The following is a 24683-nucleotide window of genomic DNA, read 5'->3' as shown; positions in this document are numbered from 1 at the left end:
ATTTCTCCCCGACCTTATCTCAAACCTTGAGCCATTTTTCTTATATCATCTTCTTCTGTTCTCTCAGAGGGTGGGGGGAGTGAGAGAAAGACTGCGTAGTCTGGTCCCGATTGGGGCTGAACTATGACAAACTAGTAGCAAAGCAGAGGAAGGATTCAGGTCTCCTGGAAACCACTCACTGCTTGCTCCATAAAGTCACACTACTAATTTTATTTATATACAGCAATTGCAGTATGTTCAAAGTACAAATGAGTTTTCCTTTAGAGGTGCCTCCATATGAGTACATTCTGATAAGTTTTTTTGAAAATTCTCTAATGCAATCATAAAATAATTCACAAATAGGAAGCTGGATCTATGACAGTTCAACAAAGTAACAGATATGTACGAAATTCCTGATTACATCAACAGCAGAGGAATAGAAAAAGAATCTGTCATTCAGAAACAGATGTTCTGTTACTCTCCTGAATTCTGTGTTTCCAAGAAACTCACTAGCAACACAAGTGCATGTCTATGAGCACACATGCTTGTGTACATATGTATCCACTTAAAAGATCCTGAATTAAACTTTAAAGTCTTCCTTCAAGACAGCTGCATTCTATGAATCTGTTATTTCAGCAATGATCTGAACCAAATCTCAGCCAAAGTAACCATTGCTGTATCCAAAATAGGTGAACTAATGTATTATAAAGTGGTTTTACAGACACTATACTGCATGTCTACAAAGTGAGTGTTTACCTCTGACAGCGTAGCCGTCTTTTACTGATGCTGGAAATGGTGGTAGATTATCTTTTGCATATACATCTTGAGCAAGGACTCGGCCCATTCCATCTAGAAAAGAGAAAAAAAATCATGCCCCATGTCATTACAGCTATTGAAAGGGGAAAAAAAAGTGAACAGCAGTGTGGTCCGATGGATGAAATGTATGTGTATGTGACATGAATGGATCTCTCAGGTCTTTCATTTCTGCCTCTACATAAATGAAAAAGACCGGAGTCTGAAAGTACTGACAAAAGATTTGTTTGGTAAGTCTGTGTTCCTGGTTACAGTGAGATTGTTGACAGTAGATCTGAATGCCAAGTATCAAAATCCAGAGGTAATAGCTCTAATATAGAACCAGACAGAAAAAAAAAAGGTATTTCTTTCTTCAGGACAAGTTCTTATCCTGAAATATCTTTAAAATACACACTTTCCTGTATTTAATTTTTTTTTTAATTCTTCTTTTTTAAAAGCTTTTAAACTAGTATTTCAAAAGTGAATCCTGTGTGCAAAAGGTGAGAGGTGACGGATTGAGCCCAGAGGACTCAACATAAACAGCAATGATGAACAAGTTTCCATAAATTAACAAAGAAGTTTTGCAATAGATTAGCTTTGCCTAATTGCTGAGAGTATTTCTGCTTAATGGAGGGTGAGTGCACATAAGTGTCAGGATTATTTATGTAAATTTACTCTGTTATAGTTCTAAATATTTTAATAGCTGTTTCAAACACACTCTTTCCCCTCACTTAGCAACTCTGACTTATGAGTTGTAATTTGGCTCTGCCTCCCTGTAGAGACTGATATGAATTGCTTCACCCTCAGTCAAGTGTGCACTACTTGTTTGCTTTTACGGCATCAGCAAGAGCTCTTTTTTAGGATGATGTGGAGCAGAGTGGAAAATATGGATATTATCCCTTTATACGGTGGGAGAGTGAGAAAGAAGATGTATTACATGTGTGATTAGATGGACTGGGAAGGGGCACATGGGTCAGAACTACTGAGATCGGCTTGATTGCCTAAGTAGAAAGAGGGAAGCTCATTTCATAAAAAAGGCCACTGCTCTTAGGAGTACGTCGTGGCACAGCAAGGCAACATCCAGCTGAAAGTATGAAGGAACAAGAGGATGCATGAATACTTCTACCAGGAGAATTTGCGTGGATATGTACTTTATAGATTATAATCTTTCAGACATGCCAAAAGCCAGAGACATACATAAAGCGTGTTTCTTGTTTTAAAGACAGGGAAATTGATGCGGTTCTGGTTTTTGTGGGAAGGCAGAAGACCTAACATTGCACACTAAGTGGATAGGTTTTGTTAAAAAGTGCACCAACTTGATTTGAAAACGTTCAGCTCCAGTGAAGTGGTATTATAATGGAAATAATATTTTACTTATCAACACAAAGTGAATTAGTTAGTAATTAATTACAATAACATCATTGTGCTCGCATCCACATGTATCAACTTTCAGCCTGAGGTGAATACATATGTTGCATTTTTGAAATAGGTATTGCCATGAAAATGCTGATGAAACCTGTTAAAGTAATTAGAAAAGCACCTTTGTGATAGCTATTAATAAGTCTGTGCATCACTGCGTATCACTGCCTGTGATACACAATATAAAAGTTATTAGAAAGTTCACGAAAGCTTGTACGCTTGCACTGAAAAAGAGAATGCAGACACAGACATTTAAATTATAGCACAGAAAAGGCAGCTATCATAGTGTTCACAGACGCACAAAATCTCACATAAAAGTGATGCTTCTAATTTTAGCAGGCATGTTGTGTCTTCATTCTACTTCTTGTCTGCATGAAAATCACACCAATTAGAGCAAAGTTGAACAGTATGTTCCTGGCATTCTGCCATGCAATATTTGAAGAGAATAAATGGCCAGCCAGTAGCGGGAATGAATTTCATTAAGGGGAGAAAAATGTGAGAATTATATGCTGAAGCCCTAGGCATTTAAAATGAAGCAAATCAGCAACTAAAGGACAATCTGAAGTACCTCTGTACTCTCCTTTATTTGAGCAATTACTTTAGAAATACACTGTTTGACCTTATTTTGATTAACTCTAATTCAAAAAAGATGTGCTGAAATATTTTAATGCCATCAAACTGCCCATAGCTTTCTGGTTATCACAAAATGGAGAAATACATTAAATTCACTTTTCACATTTGGGTATTTTCTAAAGCTTAGGTGGTGAAACTGGTACAGTTCTGCGAAGAATTTTGATTTCTCAGGGTATTGGTACTGCTATAAGCAGTGAGACAGATATTGTAACTACAGGTAATGGATTTGCTCTCATTTTGCAAATATTGCCTTGGTAGCACTTCGGTGTGATATGAAAAGGCAATGCTATCAAAATAATCAGCTAGCTGAAAATTAATAAAGAGTGGAAAAAATGTCCAAGTTCTACAGCAGTTAGAGGGCTCTTGGATTAGATCAGTAAAACTGCTCCGTTCTGAGGCTTAAGCCCATAAAGTGTGAATTGCATCTGCTTTGTACTTTTAGTATCAATTAAACTTCTGCCTCTTCTTAGTATCAGAATAATAATAATTATTACGCTATCCAAACACTTAACCTTATACACCCAAGGAGCAATGTTCAGGTAACTGCATTTAGCTGGAATAAAAGGCTAATTGGGGGCTTCATACCAGATATTGATGATGGCAAGTGGGAAACATGCTTTCGATCCTTTGGTTTATGGCACTTCTGTAAAATGTTTTAGGACTATCAATTTATTTATTTTTTTTTAATATGGAAGAGGCTAAATGATCTATACAGGCACAGAGCAATAAACTTAATAATGTGAAAGTCATATTTCAAAAGATAACTTTACTCATCCTCCCCCTTATGTTAGGAGATAACAGATTTGAAAGACTACAGCATGCCTTGATTTAATAAAGTCAGGACTGTACTGGCTACTTGTACAGAGTAACATTCAGCAGCTTTATTTATGAGGATGTAATATGTTTAGTAATGCACATAAATCAGGTTAAATTCAATCAGATAAATTGTTAATGAAATAAATTGCGATTCTAGAACTTTAAACTTTTCACTTTCCTTAGAGAAATTGTGCTCCTGAAAGATAACTTTCAGGAGCTCAATGTTAATTCTAGACACAAAACTGAAGAAAACAAACACAGCACAACAGTGCTTTTTTTGAGTACAGTTTGTTAGGATTCAGACGTCGAGGACCACATTTTTATTATCTCCTGAGAGTACAAGTGCTGAAAAATAAATTAATACATAACTAAATGAAAAACTGGTTCTTAATTCATTGTATTCTTCAAAATCAACATTTTTTTAGCAAACTAACACATATGTGTGCATATGCATGCACACACACATATACATATATATGCCTATACAAAATCTTATATATTTCTATAACACTACAGTGATCACTTAAGAACTGAAAGTGAGATTCCATCTTGAGATTTATCTGTGGATCAAGAGAATTTAATTTCCAGTATCACAGACACAGATGTGTCCTTTAGGATGTCTCCTAAAGGCTCAGTTCTGAAATTTCATACTACGTATTAGGAAATCTTACAGTGCTAAAATAACTGTATACTTGTTGAAAAATAAATTGTGAGATACAATTTTGCACTACAGTGTGAAAATATGAAGAAATATATCTTTGTTAATTTTTTCATTGTTGGTACAACTATGTGAATCTTAAAACCAGAATATCTCTACAGCTGACAGTTTTACCATGTATCTAACACTTATTTTGGGTGGGAAGAAAGAGGGTCATAAATGAAGTGTTTCAGCAGACTCAGAACATTATTTCTTAATTAACAACGGTGCCAGGAATAATAATCAATATGTTCCAGACTTAGAATCAGCCTGAATTTGATGTCAGTAATCAGGTAACATGAAGAGTGAGATGAAATCTCAGCTAAGATACTATGAAGTACACTAGAATACCTTCTCTTACCTTGACAGCATATTCCCATGTAGTAGAATAAGAACAGAAACAATCAAATTGCCTTTTTGACAGATTAGAGTACATAAAACTCTATAGAGAATATAAGCATCTAGCTAAGACCAATTACCTCCATTCTGCTCTGTAAGGACATTGTGAAGAGCATGTAGTCTAATTAGAATCACTGTTATTGATATGATAACATTAGCAGTATTAACACAAACCTGTTACTTAGTCCATATTTTGAATGTTTTTTAATATTAAAATAAATTACAAGGTGAAAGCTTGTCCAAAGCATGTTGCTGCAGGAAATTATATATACTTTGATTTTGTCTGATTTCAACATAGTTCTAATGAGGAAGTTTACAAATCAGATATATGAAAAGGCTGCTACCTACTTTTGATACACATACGTTTGCGCAAAGACTGGTGTACACGTATAAATAGATGGTGACGCTATAGTTATATATATAAACATACATGTAGCGTGTGAGGATTATGCTTATTCTCTGTCTACCTAGAGCAATATTTTCAGACACATTTTATTAATTTCTAGGGAAAATACAGCTTCTGTCCAGAAACACAATGGCAGCAACATAAAAGCGGTGTGAAACAGGATGTAAGTTTTCATACGGAAGTGTAAAACATAGAGTGATGGACAAAAATTAAAATAAAGATAAAAGGACAAGAAAATAAGACATATTTATAGAATGAAGGACAAAAAAAAAAAGGAAAAATAACAGCTTATCAATATCTGTTTTTCCTTATAATCAATCCAAATTCAAGAACTTATTTCTTCACTTAGTTTTGCATTACAGATTTAAAAATCAAAACTATTTTAATGTAAACAAGAGTAATAACGCCACAGTGTCTTATATAGCAAAATAAACATATGCTGTGCTTATTTTTCAGGGAGGTATATGCCAGACTTTTATCCTTTACTTCAGTAGTTCAGTGTCATACACATAGCATCTATTTGGACTAAATGTACCTAAGACTGTGGCTCATCATATTGTCCACAAAGGGCTGTCTTAGCAAAGACATTTAACTGACAGCCCTCCAAAAAAATCTAATAGCTACACTTAGGCATTTATGCCTTAATGCCGTCATCTAATTTGCACACCATTAGGAAAGTGCAGGGTATAATATGCATATTCCTTTTTGGTCCAGTATTGGTGGTGTTCTGAATGCAGGACAGGCAGCATCTTCTCAGGAGATGTGCCTCCTGCTACCAAGGCACAGGGGAGTGCTGATCTCCACTTGGAGTGACTGAACACACAGGTGTGATTCTATGTACAGCCTTCTAAATTAGCATGTCAATATGAAAACATCTCAAAGGTTTGTGGCAGCACAAAGACTTGGTGACGAGCATGAAAACTTTGAACTTTCAAGGCAGAAGAAAGACTATCCCTTTCAGAAATCATTTGTACCTCTCTGCTATCTGGAGTTTACCGATGTCCTAAATATTTTATTTTGGCCTTAGGAGGCTTGTGGTTCCACTATCTCTTCGCTCACTACCTTGCCTTTAGAAAATCTGTAGGAATCCTTGGAGGAGGTTTCTTCTTCCCTGCCTACTTTAGGGTTACTTGTCAGCATGCTTCCTGTCATGGTTTTGTCCTGTGCCAAGGACACACTCCCAGATAACACCCAGGCTTGGTGTAAGGGATACCAGAACCAAGGGAGACACCTAATAAGGCTTAAGAACACACTGTTTCAGGAGGGAAGATAGTTTAGCTGAATAAAAATGAAAGGTGTCCTGCTAATTCCTTTTAAGGCCAGAACACAGCTTCAACTATCCCCATTTATTTACAAGTACAGACACAGTCACAAAGTCTGACATTTTGCCTGCTGTTTGGTGCTTTTTAAGACAATCTCATGGCATGAATCAGTATCAGTTACCCTTGATTACAAGGTTTCAGTGAACAAACATTAAATGCAAGTAAGTATCAGAGAAGGATCAAACGCATCAATTATGTTGCATTTACAAGGAGAGGAAAACTCTAGAATGACTAGTAGGCCAAAGAGGATCTGGAAAAACAGACTGAGACGAACTGTTAAAGATACAGACATGGAAAAAAAGTGACCTAGAATCAATAATCACTTTGATTTGATCAATCACCTCAGATTGGAAAGGGGGTTTAGTGAGAATCTCCCACAGTAAGAGAACAGAGTAAATGATCACAGTACAACTTGGAGCTAGTTGGCATCTACAAAAGTCCAGTGTTAAATCAACCATTGAGGCAAACTGTGGTTTCTATGTTTTAGCCTTGTTACATATAACACAGACCAGAAGAAAATTCATTTATATATTTAATAAGAGTTCCATTACAGATTCCTTCAGGGAGCAGCCCTGAGCTCAGTCAAATTCTCCTGACTTTGAAAGGAGACGTCTGCTCCTATTACTGGCATTTCCTAAAGCAGTTTCTCCTGGAGAAGGCACTGTCTCAGACACCTCATAACATAATAAAAAAGCAAGTGCTGAAGCAGGTTATAAAATAAGGAAATAATCACCCTAATCCTCACAAAGAATACAACTTATAATACCTCTGTAATTGATGATTTCTGTTCCAAGCACTGGGGTCATCTCCAGAACTGTGATGAAGGCCTTGTCCATAGATGTCAATGGGAATGGAGACATACGATGTCTTCTTGCTACCTTGGTAATGTCAACAGCACTGTGACCTGCAACAAGAGAGCACCAAGTTTATGAATGCTACAACTGTAGATGTACACAGTGATGTTCACTCAAACCACTTTACTGAAATTAATCCAGTACTTTGGGGTAAATTAAATTAGGTACTTATCACTATTGAGCATTTCTGTTAGACACTGGGAAGACACTATATTCAACTAGAATCAAAAGAGAGATTTAAAACAAAATGCAATTTACAGCTGAAAAAGTTCGCAAAAATGCATATCCTTACTTGTAATGAAAAACATACCAGAAGTCTTGATGAACTTAAAAGGATCAGCTAATCAGAAACAGAAACCCTTCAAGATGATGCAGTATCTTACACTGAGGATGACAATCTGAGGCTAACTCAGTTCTATGAACTCAGGATGATTCACTCCTCATTCTGTTCTCCACAAACACACCTCAATATGCTAGGTGCAGTGCACAGATAAAACAAAAATGGATGCTGTCCCAGCGAGTTTGCAATCCAAGAGTGAGATAGGAGTCAAAAGGTTTAAAAGGAGGATAGAGGGAAGCACAATGAAATCACTTGACAGTCAGGACAGCACAGTATTTCCTGCTAGTGGACATCCCACCTATCATCATGATTTTGTAGTCACCACAGCAAAGTGAATTTTAAAGGTACAATTTGAGCGAAGGTATTAGGATAGATTAATGGAAGTTTAATTTTTCCCAAGTAGGAGAGATAGGGTGGGAGAATATAAGAAAAAATCTGAAAATGAAGCCAGCAACATGTTTGATTTCTTGATACTTACTGAGAGAGTAAGGGGACAATAAGCTTTGAAGGATTTTGAAAGTGAAGATAAGCAACTGCAGAGAGGGAACTACAGCAGGAATAGATTAACAAGAGCAACAGCTACAAACCAAAAGATTAAGAAAATTACATTTGTAGAAACATCTTGAATGGATTTGCCTAAAAGGTATTTATGAGAGCCAAAGTGAATGAAATTCTATATGTAATATGTAATGATAATGCTAAAGAAACATAAATTATTATAAGATCGCATTAACAAATAATAGAATCTAATTTTTAATGACATGATTCTGCTTTGCAGTAGCTACCCAAATATCCCATTTTTTGCTCCACATGCCTTCATATTCTGGAAAAAAATAGATTATTGCTTTAAGTGTAGTCTTCTAACAAAAAATAACTACAAAAATAGTAAAACAATCACACAATCTAAGTTTTTCCTTCAGAAGAGAAGGTCACTTAATCAATTTATATACACAAAACTTCTTTCAGCACTGACATATGCTTCTCTCTCTATGTGAGAGACATATTTAGATGATAACATGATGACATGATGATAAAAGCAGACACTGAGAATTTGTCAAGCACAAATAACTTCTGACTTAATGTCTTTCCTTAACATAGCAGTTGGCATACTGAGGAAGAGAGAAACAGTTGATGAGATATATTTTAACTCTATTAAGACTTTTCACATTCTTAAACATGACTTTAAGAGCAATGGTAATGGTTTTAAACTAGAAGGAGCAAGATTTAGAATAGATACAAGGAAAACATTTTTCACAATGAGGGTGGTGGAACACTGGAAGAGGATTCCCAGAGAGGTGGTGGATGTCCCATCCCTGGAAATGTTCAAGGCCAGGTTGGATGGGGCTCTGAGCTACCTGATCTGGTTGGAGATGTCCCTGGTCCTTGCAGGGGGGATGGACTAGATGATCTTGAAAGGTCCCTTCCAAGCTAAACCATTCTATGATTCTGTGTGGTACTTTTAAATTACAAGTAAATGACATTAAACAACTCAGTCCTTCCCAAGTTATCTTTCACTAATGTCAACTGTCAGATGGCTCTATAAATAACTACTTACGTTAAGCAGCATTTTGTATGACAAAATAACACTCGAGCTTTGAAGGACCTAAGTCAATTGGTTGCATAAGGTAGAACATTCCTGACAGCCTTCTCTCTTATCACCAAAACAACTTCCTATTCATGTTGTTATACATATATACACATATGGTGGATAAAATTTTAGACTAGGAAAGATTCCCATAAAACAAAGGAAAGGAATTGTGCAAATTAAAGAACAGGTCATTTGGATCAAATCTGAATTCTTAAGCTTTGCAGTTTTTTTTGGTTTGTCTTTACGTAATGCAACATTCAATTTCATGCTCAGGTAAGAAAATAGAAATAATATATATTCAACTTGAGAATTTCCATTTTTATCGTCCTTGAGCGTTGATTCTTTTTGCCCATAAAACTTGCACACACATGGTCATTTACAACAATACATCACCACAAACAACACAGACCTCCACGCCATTAGAAGAACATCTTGGAAGAAAAAATTAAAAGGCAACTTATGCATTAACACATGAACACTACGAGCAACTTGCACTTTATTTTCTCTTTGGACTGCATTTCCTTAAGTTATTAAATTTCTTCTGCAAACCCACGTATGTCCCAACCATATCTTTCTCTTCTCATGTGACTATCATTTGCTATCTTCTGAGCAGTCTTAGTTTCTGAAGAGAGCTATGAAGTTTCAGTACTTACTTGCTCTGAGGATGTTCTCCTTGCTGCTGCACCTAGACTGGACCTGTAGAGAGAGCACAGAGTCTATGAGCTACAGAAGTTAACAAGAATGCAAAATACAGAGATATAATGGGCAAGCTCCTGGGATCTAAGACAGAGGCTACACGTTTTCAGCAACATTCTTACATACTCCACATGAGATAAGTATATTTAAGCAGAAGGGTAGTAGCTGACGGTCAGAACCTTATACAAGCAATTTGATTCCACCTCCCCATAAGAAACAAGATGGCCTACGGACAGTCATAGAGTAAAATCAAAGAACACAGTGGTTAATATTAAGTGTTAAGCTCCAGTTTTAAAAAGAAAATCCACATTTTCTTATACAATTGTAATTATAGTAACTCTGAATCTAGGTCCTGTTTTATGATTAGACAAAATACTAACATAAGTATATTATCATGACCTACTTTAAAATTCTATTACTAATATTTTAAAGTATCATAGAAAGAGTTCAAAATACTCAATTTAGATTGTGTTAATTCTGAAGATATTTAGTAAGACTTCTTTGCAATTGTATAAGCAACTCACAATTGTATAAACAGCTCATGGCCGGAGTCAGATAAATTTACTCAGTTGTTTCTGTTTGGGTAAAATAAATCCTATGTTCAGTATGAATTTTACAGTGCAATTACATTTTAAAAAGTACCTATGAGAATGGTAACTGGTTTCTCAACAAATCCTCTTCCTAGATGTTTAGCTGCCACTGTGCTATTCCGGATACCTTAGTCTGACTTCAGGGAAACTGGAGGATCCACATTGGTCTAATACTCTAGTAACACTGAATATTTAGAGTTCCATCTGTTTATCATGCAGATTTAAAAAAGACTTGTTTTTCGAAGAGCATCAGTCCTGTAAACACAACACAGTTCAAACTTTATCTAAACTGAAGCATCAGCTCTTGTTAGTTCTTCTCAGGTTTGGAAAGAGAGCACATGGTATAACAACATTGAAGCTGGAAGTTTTTAGATTAACTAGTTCGAACAGTGGTCTATCTTCTGACAGGTCAGCTGACTGAACTGGTAACAAATGAAAAGCTTTTTGTGTGGACAAAACCCCAGCTAAAGTAAACTTCACAGGAAGACAAGCCTCGGAGAGTATGAATGGAATCCTTCTGGTTTTTTACTTTATTGACAAATGTATTGCTAAATTTCAGTGAGATTAATTTTACTAATAAAGTAAAACCATGTACACGTGGTGAAAGAAGTGTGATGCTGAGGGTGTAATTTTCCTGCAGAACATTTGTCTCTGCTGAAAAAGCTAAGGAGTAAATCCAGATTATCTTTAAGACTACAGTTTCAATTTGCAGTTACAGAAGAACTGCCTAGAAATGAATATGTATGATCTAACAATTGATGAAGAATGGCACACACTGAAACCCCAACAAGCTGTCTTCAAAAACGAACAACCACTTAAGGTTGAAATGAACTGTGTCCCAACTTCAAAACCTCTTTCTTCTGTTCCACAGCAGCTTGCCCCAAATGTATATTCACATAAAAAAAACTGGATTCTACAGTGCAACACAGTCTACTTATTGTAATGGAATAATTTATGGGAAGTAATGTTGCAACTTAGAGTGGGTTATGGTGTCCTTCCCTGAAAAAAACTATTGTTTAAAAAAAAAAAAACAAACAGAAAAAAAACAAACCCTCCCTCCTTCCCACCAAAAATACTATACAAGAAAACTGCAAACAAAATATCAATGATGCCCAAGTTTGGCCCAGAGTTGTTTTACCAGATTTCAAAAGCGTGACATGAACTCTCTTTGGAAGAAGTAAATATTTAACTGTAGTTTACCAAAGGACAATTCTGGACCAAAAAGATGGTGTAATGGTAGGAAAGAAAGCACAAAAGAGAAAGACACACAGACTGAGAGAGAAAGAAGCAGGATGGATGCGGCAAGGCAGAAGATGGTGGGTGCAAAAGGAGACATGGGCCTATGTGTGTAAGACTACTGTTTAAAATGGAAGAGGCTCTCTTATTTCTCACTGAAAACCATACGAAAAGAGAAAATGAGGAATGGGCCTGCTGCAAAACAATCAAGCGTTTCAGCAAACTGTAGAATGAAACTCAGTGAGATAACACAGTCCTAAAGAAAAAGGCAAAAAATGAAAAATACAAAACAGAAACATTTGAAACAATCTACTAAAATAAACTAAGTAAAATATGTGATCCAAAGGACACAGATAAAAGCTACTAGAGAAGGAGGAAAAATGTTAGCAGACAAAGACAGTGCTAAAGAAGTAAAATGGAAGTCAAGAGAGAGTCTTCAACAAAGTGGAGGAACAGAAGGAGCCCAAACCCATAGCGCAAAGCAATGTTTGCGAATGGAAAACAGCTCCTTTGAGCAGTAATAGTTACTCTCGAGTTGTAGCCTCTATTCCTCCTCAGTTCATCTTTAAGCCCCTCCAACCTATAGTGGAGCTAGTGTATGGACAAAAACAAGAGATTTAAAATGAACAGAGCAGCTGAGATTTGCAGATCAAATCTTCTAACACAAAAACGTGCTGACAAAGTTTTGCTTTTACAGCGTCCAAATGACAATGGTAACAAAAGACAGCTGGCTTCACAGGCAGCCTGTTACAGGTCATTTTTTAAATTCTGTGCACACAGAGGACTTTAAATTTACTTTTTGATTTCTTACACCCAGCCTACAGTTTTCAAGTTATCACTCACCTGATGGGCAACATATGCAGTATGAGAAATAATTTGCTTCCCACAAATTTTAAAAGCAGCTGTGGAAGAGGAATCCATGATAATAAAACAAAAGGCTTGATCAGCTAGACTTGATTGTTTCCCAACCTATGCTCACAGCTGCAGAACACAAACCATGTTTTAACACAACTGACATCAAAATTAGTTATTACATAATACTTCTGTTTGTTTAAATATGAATTGCACATTGATATCCTAAATATTATTTCTAAACAAAACTGCAGTATAATATGAGTTTGAAGAAAACCCATCAGTTTTCTAGCACATACAGTTTTAGTAGCCATGGAGCTTTGTATAAATGGGGTCATGTGCTTTAAGTGCCTTTTGTCATATTCATTATTTGGATGTTTTACTATATATGTTTTGTTATTTGTGACATTTATGAAAAATCTGTATTCGTTTCACAGCTACTGCTAAGTAAAGAATTCATATGACATTGCAAATAGCATCATGACTGACTGGGGCAAGTGATTAATAGTATTATTTACTATAATTCTTCTCATTCACAGGTAGTTACAGAAATAACAACCTATAGCTGTCTCTCCTTTCACAGGGAAAGTATACATTTATTGTTTGTCCATTCTACAGCCTCTTGGCTCACAATGTACCTTGGCAGAAAATACAGTGGGCTACCAGCCAGTACCACTCCCCTGCCTACTTCAGGCAGAATGGAACCAAACCCAAAGCATTCAATTTACGTTACTCTGTTTTTTAAGCAAATTGGATATTACGTTCTTTAAGATATAATTTCATCATGCTGGAATGCAGAGTAAACTTTTTCCCGCAGGCTGAAGTAGTAAACAGAACATGAAATTAAGTACTCAAAAATAAATTAAGGGAACGGTAAAACAAAGAGTCCTGCTGACAATTTCTATCTATCAATCATGACTGGTCTGAAAAAATGAAATCAATGACCACACTAAATTGGGTTTGTTTTGCTGCAAATAAAAATCAGTCCACAATTATTTTTTTTTACAAAAGACACAGAAAAATTCATGCTACAAGTGAAAATTTCATGTGAAAAATAAAGAAAAAAAGAAAACTGAAAAACCCTTTAACACTTTACCATGACTGTTAGGAATGTTAGAGAAATTACTTACCTTTTTAAAGTCATAACAAGATTAGCACAGAGTATTAAGTCAGCTCTTCATTATGAGAGGTACAATTAAAAGCCATTGGTTATAATAAAACAAATTGCTACACAAAGATGAAGAATTTCCAGCCCAATATGAAAAGCTAACTCTTATGGGAGTACATTTCAACTCAATTTTACAACATGAAGAACAATTCAGAGCAATGACATAAAAATATGAGTTATCACCAACAGAAAGAGCCCATTTCTCAGGAACACAGAGCCTGTAGGAGGCTAACCCATAATCTTGATCATTTATGGGAAGGCACATTGCTCCACTTTCCGGAAAGCATGCAGAATGTGGAACCACCAGCAGAAACCCGAACATACACAGAGACACAGACTACTAAGGTTTAGCAAAGGGAATGAGTTCGCCAAGCTGTAATGAAGGAAGCGGAGTATGCAAAGCACAGCAGCTGTTAACAATTTAGGAACTCTATTCCTCCAACTGTCTCATAAACACCAGGCAGGCCTGTTTATGAGGTATTGCACCTATTACAACTTACTGTTGGTGAGAAAGTGCCTAAGTCATATAACCTCTCCTTGAAACTTCAACAGTTTTATGAAGACAATTTATTCTGGGTGATGTGGAAAAGTATGCTGCTGCTGCTTTTTTTCTACATGTGATTTATTAGTAATTACTTGATCTGAGTTCTGTACAGTATACTCTGTGCACAAGCCATTTGAATGGTCTCTCAAATATTTGCCTGCTCTAAATAGATTTCAAATCACACATGATCTGATTTATAACTGTAAGGGTTTGCACTGTGTCTCTTGCCTAAAATACCTTTCCTCCCCTAAGAGAGGATACATTGATCAGTATCTGATCTGATACGACAGTATCTTTAAATGAACACATAAAATAAAACTAAACCATGAATAACAATGTCTCAAAGGGGTGTAATAATACTGTAAAAATTGATTTTGGCCTGTTATTCTAAGCAATATACATAAGGTTAAACTAGGAGCAGACTGAAAAGTGTAATTAAATAGATTGGTTAGTTTCACTTAAAAATTTTTTATAAATCTAATCCGAAGAAGAGAGAAAATTTCTTTGATTGAATTAATATGGAATATAAAAATGAGGCAGATAAAAAAATTGCGCAGGAAAAGTATATCTGGAATTGCCTACTTCAGAAAGCTTTTAACAAAGTATTTGAGAATTAAATAATCCTTTTAAAAGATGCAACCTTCCTATTTCAGGAATGCATTCCTAGTCAAAAAGCACTTTTAGACTGAGCTGAATATGGAAGGCCTGAAGAGTATGGTTTATGGCCAACTGAATTAGGACTAAAGTCAGTTCAAAACTATAGAATCATTTTTTCTTGTCATACTGAGAACACCTCTGAAAGGGAAAGCAAAGTGAGCTCAAGGAACTTAACAGTAGCAGACATTACTCGTAAACACATTTTAAAAAAGGAGCAGCACTGCTGGTGTGATTAATCTCAACAAAATTTAAATATAAATAATGTAGTATTCTACGCACAATTACTCATTTAAAGTCAGTGGGAAGAAATAAGCAAAGAACAATTTGAAGTCAAAATCATTTTAGGAGCAGATTTTTACCACTTATTAGGTGTTATGCTTGGTGGACTGGACATTGAACAAAAATAATCTTCAAATCTTGAATATGTCTTTATATTTTCATCCATCTAGTATTAAGTACTCTTTTCTGAGGTTTTTCCTAGTCACCTACACTTTACATAAAGGTATATTTAATTTTGACCATTTTTTCCCAGTAGACTATGAACACATACATGGAATTTTATGGTCAGATTATGGTTTATCCTATGGTTTACCGTTCAAACAGGATGGTGGAAGTGGATTGATGAATACATTGCACAAACACAAGGGCTGAACTGGTTCCTTTTACAGGAGCAGTATAAAAACCCAGTATTATCCAATATTTGGAATAAAATGAAAGGAAAAGAAAAGGGTAGTTTTCTGGGATGCAAATAAGGTGCTGATTAGTCATCGTCTCTCAATGGAAACTGACCTTGTCCTGAAGATGCAAAATCAGTAGGTTTATTACCAGAAGAAGGTTGAAACATAATCTTACATATCAACTAAAACTGCAATCTGAACACCTCACTGAATGAGAAAACATGAAGAACTATGATACATACAGCAAAAAAGGAGATAAAATAGTAAACTGCTAGTCAGAAAGCTAATGGGAAGCAAACTTGCTACTACAAACTAGCAGCATAGGCTTGACGGCTGAGAATAAAAAGAGGCAAAGAGAAATGATGTGGTTTTTGTGTCTTCACAGGAATTTTAATGAAATGTTTACAATTGTATGAGAAAAAAAATATGAGCTTGATTTTGTGTTCTTAAGAGTACGGGATAGCATACGGATATGCTGTAATTAAGACAGCACATTTCTGTGATATTTTAGGGGTTGTTTGGGACATATTCAAGATCATACTGGTTTTGTTCAGAGAACTAATATTAATTAAATATGGAGAGGACATGCATCTTGTGTAAAACATAAAAATTATTCCCAAATAATTTGTGCACAACTTCCAACAGATATTTCTAACTTTTGCTAACAGAATCCAAGTGGGATTTTTAAGACATAAGAGCTCTCTATGAACACTGTACTTGGGAAAATCAAAGTTCTACTACTTGTATTATTAGCTGATCTTTTCTTTGTTTGAATTAAATATCTTAAACAACCCTTAAATGTCGTGGAAATATTCTCCAGTTTGAGATGTAGATAGTGTAAATCAAGGCAGAGAGAATAATTTTCTTTCCAAAGAGATACAAGTGAAAGAGATTCTTGCCAATCTTATTGCTTGCCACAGAGACGGGAATTATTTGCCTATTTTCATAAAATCTCACACTCTGGCAATTTGATTGATGAATTACTTAGCCTTACAAGTATATGGTAGACTTCTGAGTTATACCCTATCTTACCAGCTTTAAGACTTTTAAAGCTTCTTGTCCATTCCAGATCAACCAGCTTCTTAAGCTCCTGTCACTCAGATGGACTAAAAATACATTAGTGATGTATAGAAATTCTTGTCCTTATGCACATCATAAATTACTCTCTAACCCTTGACATACACTAATAAGGTTGACATTTTCAAAAGTTTCAGTTCTATTACAAGTATTTTGCTTTTAAATGAAATGTCAACTATTTTCATATTTTTATGTCTTGACTCAGCAACAGTCAATTTCAATACAGCATTATAACAACGAAATTTCCACATTACTGCAAAAAAAAAAGGAAACTATTTTTATTGAATGGCATGACCCTCAAAATCAGAATTTTAAAATCAATTCTTCATTCATATATAGTCAAGTAAAATGGGCAAGTTTAAGTGAAACAGGACATTTAGGAAATATCAGATCAGTGTTATGTGCGCAACTCATTTTTCTTTTGACATGTAGGCATTATGATTTCGTCATAATTATTTTCAGCAGAGCTTCTGCATGAGACAAGATAAGGCGATTTCATTTTAATCTCCCTGTTCAAAAACTAGTTTCATGTTTTACTTACTAAACATTATTCAAACTCTCTTCGAAATGGGGAATTATTTAGTTCTTTATAGATTTCTCTCTTGTGCTCGGTTCTACAATAGAAAACTCCTAATACAGATTAAGAAATTTATTTTTACAAAATCTTTGTGAAGCAGATGGATGACTTGATTTTACAAATGGGAAACTGAGAACCAGAGACATCTAGGCTAAATTTAACATGAAATGACTACAGCTAGATTACAGAATGCAAAGCTCCTCCGCTGCCATTTATTTCAACTGCATTTGGAGTGCTCAGCATATGTAAGCACACTCAGTTTGTCTCAAGAAGGACACACAGAAAACTAGTATCCCTGAAAACGGTGTAAGAAGTTTTTCCAGCATGAAACACAAAGTTTGCATTAATATGGAGACAGAAAGTGCAATATAGTCTTCCGTGGTAGCCATTCAGGGCCTTCTGCTATGGCACTGTGTTTTCTGTTCCAGCAGAGAGCTATGTCTCCTGAACTGAAAGCAGGATAGCTGTAGTCACTATTCACCCTATCTGCCACAACTGGGAAACACAATTCGGTGTTCTTCACATCTAGTTATTGGCAATATCTAAATAACTGTTGATGGGGAAAGGACAGATGTCTGTTTGGAACTTTTAGCTTCTGCTGCTTTTGTTCCTACCTGGTCCGAAGCCTATGGGCCTCCACACCTTTGATCCAAGGTCTGTGGAAGTAAAAAAGCATCTCTCCACTGACCTTCAAAGGATTCTGAATCAAACTTGTACTTGCTAACAAAGCCTACAACCCATATTTCATGCTTACAATCTTATCTTCCTGGAAGATGACTAAACAGGTAACATTCCTTGCATTTCTGTGTTAAAAGAATACGAGCACATGAAACAGTAACAACAAAACCAAAACAATGATAAGCTTCAAAAGCCACCAATCAACTGACCAGTGAATCTTCAGGCCTAAAGAGTCAACAAAAGGCCATCACCCAATTTCTTACGTTTTTAAAGCATCTTTAAAGTTAAATCTCAGCTTTTTCCATTTGCATTTGTCAGTAATTTTGGTTGGAGTTTTTTATAGTTATTATCATTCTAAAGTGAGTGGTTGCACTACTTTTTAAACTATATAAGCAGGAACAAAACATATGTTTCCCCATGTGGTCCAATCAGCATTTCTGCATTGGTGTAGTTCTAAAGTAGTTAATTTTAGTTAAGCTTAAGATTTTTATTTGGCCTAGGAGCATCAAATTTGAAGGGCTTCAAGTACAAGAGCGAAAACTAGTAAACACAGGTAGCAATAATTTTATGTACGGTGTACATTATAGCCACTGATATATACACTATTCAGCCAAAATCTCACACTTGTACATTTCCAAGTACAAAAATGTATAAAGCTCTTTTAAGCTAAGATTCAAACCAGAGATCAACAACTGTAAGGAAAGTAAAGCTTCAGTGTGTGAATCCATCTGAGGAGTAAATATCAGGACAGTGAACTTGCTGCATAAAGAGTTAGGTTTCTGCCTTTGAATTGAAGCAGAAACATAGATTGTATTCCTCTGGGGAGAATCCTTAAACTGCAAACAGAATCATCATGTATGAATAATGTGGTGATTTCAGAGGGTTCATAAGCTATGGAAAGGAAAGGCTGGAATCAAACAAATGCTGCCCTGAGAAACTACACTGTCAAACTCAAGTCAGAAATTATTTTTTAAAGTGATCAGAAATACAAATGCACGAAGAGGATTTGCATTTAGGATTTTGCTTTGAGCCTCAAAGGCTCAAAAGGATAAGATTCCTTCAGTGCTATCTTGAATTTGGCAGTTTGGATTGCAAGGTCCAGCACAACGGCAACCATAAGTCTCCCCACAGCAGTTACGTGCCTGAGAACAGAATATTAATTTGGCTGGGCTTCTAGCAGCACTGAATCTTGTAAATTCATAGAAGAGAAAGAGATACGGAAAATACTGTGAATAAGGACATTCTTTCTCCCCTCCAGCTCTTAAATGAAAAACTTTATGGTAATTACACTTAGTAAACCTTGTTTCCGTGTTACAAAACTGGGTTTCAAAAACTGGAAAAACAGGAAGATAACATAAGGGAACACTGACGGGAAACCACTGACATTTGAGCTATACTTTGCTGATACTGACACTGCTGTGTGTATCTATTTTGATTTTCATATATTAAAACAGACACTCTCCACTAGAGGTACATGTAATTTAGACCATACGTGTGGCATTTTACATCACTATTACTCCAAAAGCCGTAACAGCAATGTAATAGAAGCTTTGATCTACTTCGACTTATTCCTATTTCAGACTCTAGACTAATTTTCCACAGATTCTATTACTGAAGCTGACTCTGAACAGTTAGATTGCTTTAGGAGGTGAACCTAGAAAGCAGTTGCACTGAGTGTTATTCCTAGTGTAACAGAATATGAACTAATGTGTGGCTTCTCAAAGAAACTGATTTAAGTAGTAAAACCCAAACAAATAAATCCTAAACATTGTATGCAGAATTAAAAAAGAAAACAGTGGTTGTCTAGAAAAGAAATATCACAGTTATATCTAATCAAGCCAGTTCTGATGCCATACAGTCCAAAGTATGGTACAGCACAAGAAAATGGAAAAAAAAAATCCTTTGCCTAAATGGATGTAATTACACACAAATAATAACAAGAATGACTTAGGAAAAATGCAAATGTAGATTACATACATGAGTCTAAACTATAACCAATTAAAAGGAAAATGACATTCATAGCTCCAGAAAGCTATGATCTGACTTGATCTACTTTGTTTCATAGAGGACTACATACCATAAATTAGCGCGAAATGTTTCCCTATTTTGTGGAAGAAGAAAGAGAAAAATTCACAGATAGGCATTTAAAATTGAAACATAAAGACTTATCTTGTCTGGAAATACAAAGCAAAGAACTTTAAAGTTCCAAATGTGGAAGGATGGAAATTATTCCCGAGTTACTTGATTTTTGAAATACAGAAATATATATAACATTATCAGGAAAATAGTTGTGATTTTATCATTCAACTTCTTAGTGCCTACACTTCTAATAGACACTTTCAATTTTTAAAATTCTCTCTCTGATAAATGCAGAGCTGGGAAGCATTTTACCATAATAAAAATCAACAGAGGGTATCACAACCTTGATAAGCTGAATAGATAAGGTTTAAGACAAAATCTGTAATATGAAATGAGATGCCATCCAAGTTTTTACCACTCCTGAATGTTAAATAGTTCTTTGTAAATGAACTTAGTGCTTGAACTGAGCTTAATAGGAGAGAAGAAAAGAATAAGTGCAAAACTACTCTAAAGGGATAATTTTATTTGACAGAAGTCACTAGGCAAGTACTATGCACAGAAGCTGAAGGATTAAGTAAAATTTTGCTTCTATTTTGAATATATGAACTAATAATGGACCTAATTTGACATTCAACAATAGGTAAATAAAGATAAATGTAGTAACATTTCTTAGTTAATTTTTAAAATTTGTTTTTATTGTAAATATCTAAGATGTCATTCATCAAAGTTATTAATGTATACCTTGCAATAATTATTGCAATAATGCGCTCTCCTTCCTGACATAATGTGAAGTTTTACCATACTTTCACTCAGGAGCTGTCATGAATGCCTTTCTTGAAATGACATAATGCCATGGCAGCTATTAATCCCAATAACAAGAATGAAGATAGAACTAGTAAAGATATTTTCTATATAATAAGGAAATTAGATCCCTGGCTTTTCATAAATGTTTGCATTTCAATTTCAGTGAGGAAACCATGTTTCTCTAAAAGTAAGAATTTTAATTAATCCATTTTTCTTAAGTCTAGAGTAAGTTAGTAGTATTAGCAAAGCAAAATGTAGCAGAAAAAATGTAATTCTTTAAATGGCAATTGTCAAATAGAAAACTTTGACTTCTTGTTCATGTTTGAAAGAGAAATACCTATAAATTCTAATTTTACTTAAAATCTCTTGTTCTATTAGCAACTACAAAAAACCACAGAATATCAGGACTAGATCGCACCAATATAGTTGGACAAACCCCAAATGATTAGTGGATCCTTACTGGCACTGTTGTGTTAATTTATTTCTGAACTGTAGATACCACAAATACATAAAGATATACTTTTTTTTTTAATCAATATTTTTCTGTTTTCAAGCTGAGGATCTTGTTAAGGACATACCCGGCAACTTAATTAAAGCCATGTCCACAAACAATATGAAAATCTCAGCATTCCCTCTAATGAACTTAGCTAACTTGGAAAAACACCATTTCAAATTTCAAAGAGCGTATCTACAAAGTATATGGGGTTTATAGGCAATCAGATAGGCAATCTCAATTTAATATTACAATTTTTCTTAAATGGATCAGTATATTTATGTCAGATGTAAAGAATACAATGCTATCTGCTGGACTTCTGCTTGAAAGCAGAGAAGAGAATGAGAGGAAATGCTTACATTTACTTCATTTTGTCTCACCTATCAAAGCCATAGCCTTAATTGTCCAAGAGCAATCTTTGTTTATGCCATGAGAGTGATCCTATGTTAGAGAAAATAAAGGCACAGGTCCACTCTTCTTGGTCATAGTCTTCCACCTCTTGAAACACTTTTTCACTTGAATTCTGTCACTCTGCATTTGTAAGGGTTGAATGAAATTCTCTATATTGAAAGAGAACAATCTCCGGCTGACGTATCAACTGAAAAGTTTAGATAAGAAAAAACAAAGAAAAAGGAAACTCTGTTCCAGAAATTACTATGCGTGACTGGTTTTGTTTGTGCTTTCCCTATTTATGGAATATATTAATATGACAGAAGTGGATGTTAATTGATGTAAGAAAATATAAACTTTGTGTCATACTAATAAAGTTTGTGCATAGTATATTTTCAAAAATGTACAAGTCAAGAGCATAAATATTGAGTACAAAACCAGTCTAACAATCTGACCAATAATAAACCCATGTAATTCACTCATTATATCTGAACTCATCTATAGTATTTCAAATCTATTTACATTTCTTAGAATTATGTCCTACTTTTCATGCTGTTATTCTAATGATCTTCAAAACCAGTGCTAGAGACAGACCTTTAACAATATGCAATTCAAGTTTCAGACATTGTATATGGATATTCACTTAGGAGTTTCCTTTATATTAAAATATTTTCATAATTATAAAATCAAAACTGACATTAAAGCATTCTGGGGTGTCTAAGAATTGACTGAAGACTTTTTCACTTATTTGACAATTGCAAAGTCATTCTTCTAAATATATTATCTGGTAAACCGCTTATGGAAAGTTTTAAGTTATAACATCAGAATGAACTACCTCAAGAATTGCATTAATTAGTCCAATGGTTAGAAATGCAGACAGAAATATTTTAGATAAAGAGTAAGAAACCCTATTTTACAAAAGGATGACAAAGTATAAGGGGTTGTCACTTTCTAAAGCCAGCACTAGGAAGCTGACATACCTTCTTGGAGCCAGAAAAGCCTTCTGAAAGTCCTGGATGGAGAATTTGCAGGTAGGCAGCAAAATCAAAATGTTGGGCCTACTGTGCACACATTAAAGATGCTCTTCAATCTAACTGTCAAAAGTAGTTCCCTCTGGCCGTAAGGTATAAGTGGTCCACCCATCCTCAAATCAGGCGTGCTATGTAGTGCAGATTTACAACAGATATAAACAGCGAACTTAACAGCCCGTACCTAAAACTGATTTCTAGGTTCTATGCTAGCGATAAATACCTGAAAGTCACAGTGGCAGTTCTCAGTCTTTTAGCACTGCCTTCTATTCAAACTAGCCTAAGTAGAAGGAGAAAGTCTCTTACCCAGATTTAGTTCTAAAGAACAAGATTCAGTTATTTACAACATTTTGTAACATATACTATATACACTAACCTAGTGCACTTAAAAATCTTCCTGCAATCCGTGAATGGACTTCTGAAGTCAACTACCTGTGGTAGGAAACAGTATTTCCTCTTGTTCTCTGAATACTGTTTAATTCCTTGTACTGTTCCTTCTCCTATTATCAGGCAAGACAATGCAAGTCTCTGTTGTTTTATTAACAATGCTAAGTATATAATCAAATCTCATCAATCAGTATGCAGCCAATACATACTCTAAAAATATTTTTACAGAAATAATGTACTTTGTGGGAGAGAAAACTAATATAAAACTTCGCAGATCTTTCACATCACAAAGCATCGTGTTCTAACCACTCAATAAGACTAAATAAAACATATGACAAGCTACAGACCTGAGTGTCTACCTCTTTGAAAAACATACTTTTTTCTTTTTTTTTTTTTTTTTCAGAAAGCACGGGATAGCACTGCAGTAAACGTTTCGCTGCTGCTATACTTTCAACAAGCAGATCAATAGGTTTCCTTCATTATGCTTTTAGCCAAACACATAGCGCATGCAGAAGCCGGAGGAGAGGGAGAGAAAAAGAGAGAGAGAGATTTATGCTGGTAATAAAAAGTCTGAGATACAAATGAGAATAAAAAATGGGCCCATTGTGTAATACTGCCAAAGTGTAATTTTATAAATTAGGAGACTATGGACACATTTTATATGGTATTTTTAAGATACAAGGTGAAGTCAGAGTACTTCTAAAAATGTGAGTGAAGCCAATCTGATTTAATAATTTCTTAAATGGACTATTGCTATTAAAAAAATAAATTACTATGTTTTCTGAAAACTGGATAATAAGCAAATTATAGATACATTACACACATACTGTGCTGCACAACTGCTAAGTCACTGCCATTCCTTATTAATATTTCTACTCTTAGAAAAATCATTTAAGTAGTCCTGCTAACATTTACAAACAGTAGAGGCATAAAGTTAACTAGTTTTTGAATAGGAAAAAACTTTATTGCATATTGTGAAATTCAAAGAGGATATGAGTTTATATTTTATCATTATACCATTTTAGAGTATTAAAGCTTTACTGCTCTTGCCACAAGGGAAAAACTTTTTAGAGAAACTCACTTCGATTTAATTGAATTGAACAGTACCTCATTCAAGTGGCATCACTAAGGTGCTGACTGGGGCTAAGTAGGTATATAGTACTACTACCCTATAATGCCTGGAGTTCAATAAACTATGAAAACTTTTCTGCAGCTAAAGGTAAGTAGAAGTTTTTAAAAAATTTCTGCCCATTCTTCTCAAATAGGCATCAGTTGACCACATCCACAATTCCACTAATGCAACAGATCACAATAAAAAGGAAAAGATGAAAAAAAGCTTTTCCTAATTATTGGGCCCTGAGATGCAAAACAGCCTCTAGAAGGATGTTTTCTATGAAAAAAATCAGGCAGCGAATTCTACCTTAAATTCTTCACAATGCAGAATACACAGATCCCAAGTTTCTCTTCTGCTGAAAGATCTTTTACTCTTTAATCAAACAGCTTCT

At 35.0% G+C, this 24683-nt stretch overlaps 1 protein-coding gene across 17 annotated transcripts in view; it reads right to left on the bottom strand.

The window, feature by feature from the left end:
• Positions 1 to 24683, bottom strand: part of GPHN (gephyrin) — a 313321-nt gene that overhangs the window by 46306 nt on the left and 242332 nt on the right. For 12 of the 17 annotated variants that reach the window (XM_086748163.1, XM_086748165.1, XM_086748169.1 and 9 more), the window contains 3 exons: positions 9899 to 9941; positions 7230 to 7367; positions 736 to 828 (listed from right to left, as the gene is read on the bottom strand). In XM_086748163.1, coding sequence (XP_086604289.1) covers positions 736 to 828; positions 7230 to 7367; positions 9899 to 9941 — 274 coding nt within the window. Of the gene's footprint in view, positions 1 to 735; positions 829 to 7229; positions 7368 to 9898; positions 9942 to 12295; positions 12359 to 24683 lie in introns of all 17 variants that reach the window. The other 5 variants (XM_086748177.1, XM_086748178.1, XM_086748161.1 and 2 more) reach the window with 1 other exon arrangement.

The sequence above is a fragment of the Chlamydotis macqueenii genome, chromosome 5 (assembly GCF_036417535.1).
Source record: "Chlamydotis macqueenii isolate bChlMac1 chromosome 5, bChlMac1.mat, whole genome shotgun sequence".
NCBI lineage: Eukaryota > Metazoa > Chordata > Aves > Otidiformes > Otididae > Chlamydotis > Chlamydotis macqueenii.
Note: the sequence above shows the minus strand (reverse complement) of the source record. Positions and strands in the feature narration are given on the sequence as shown.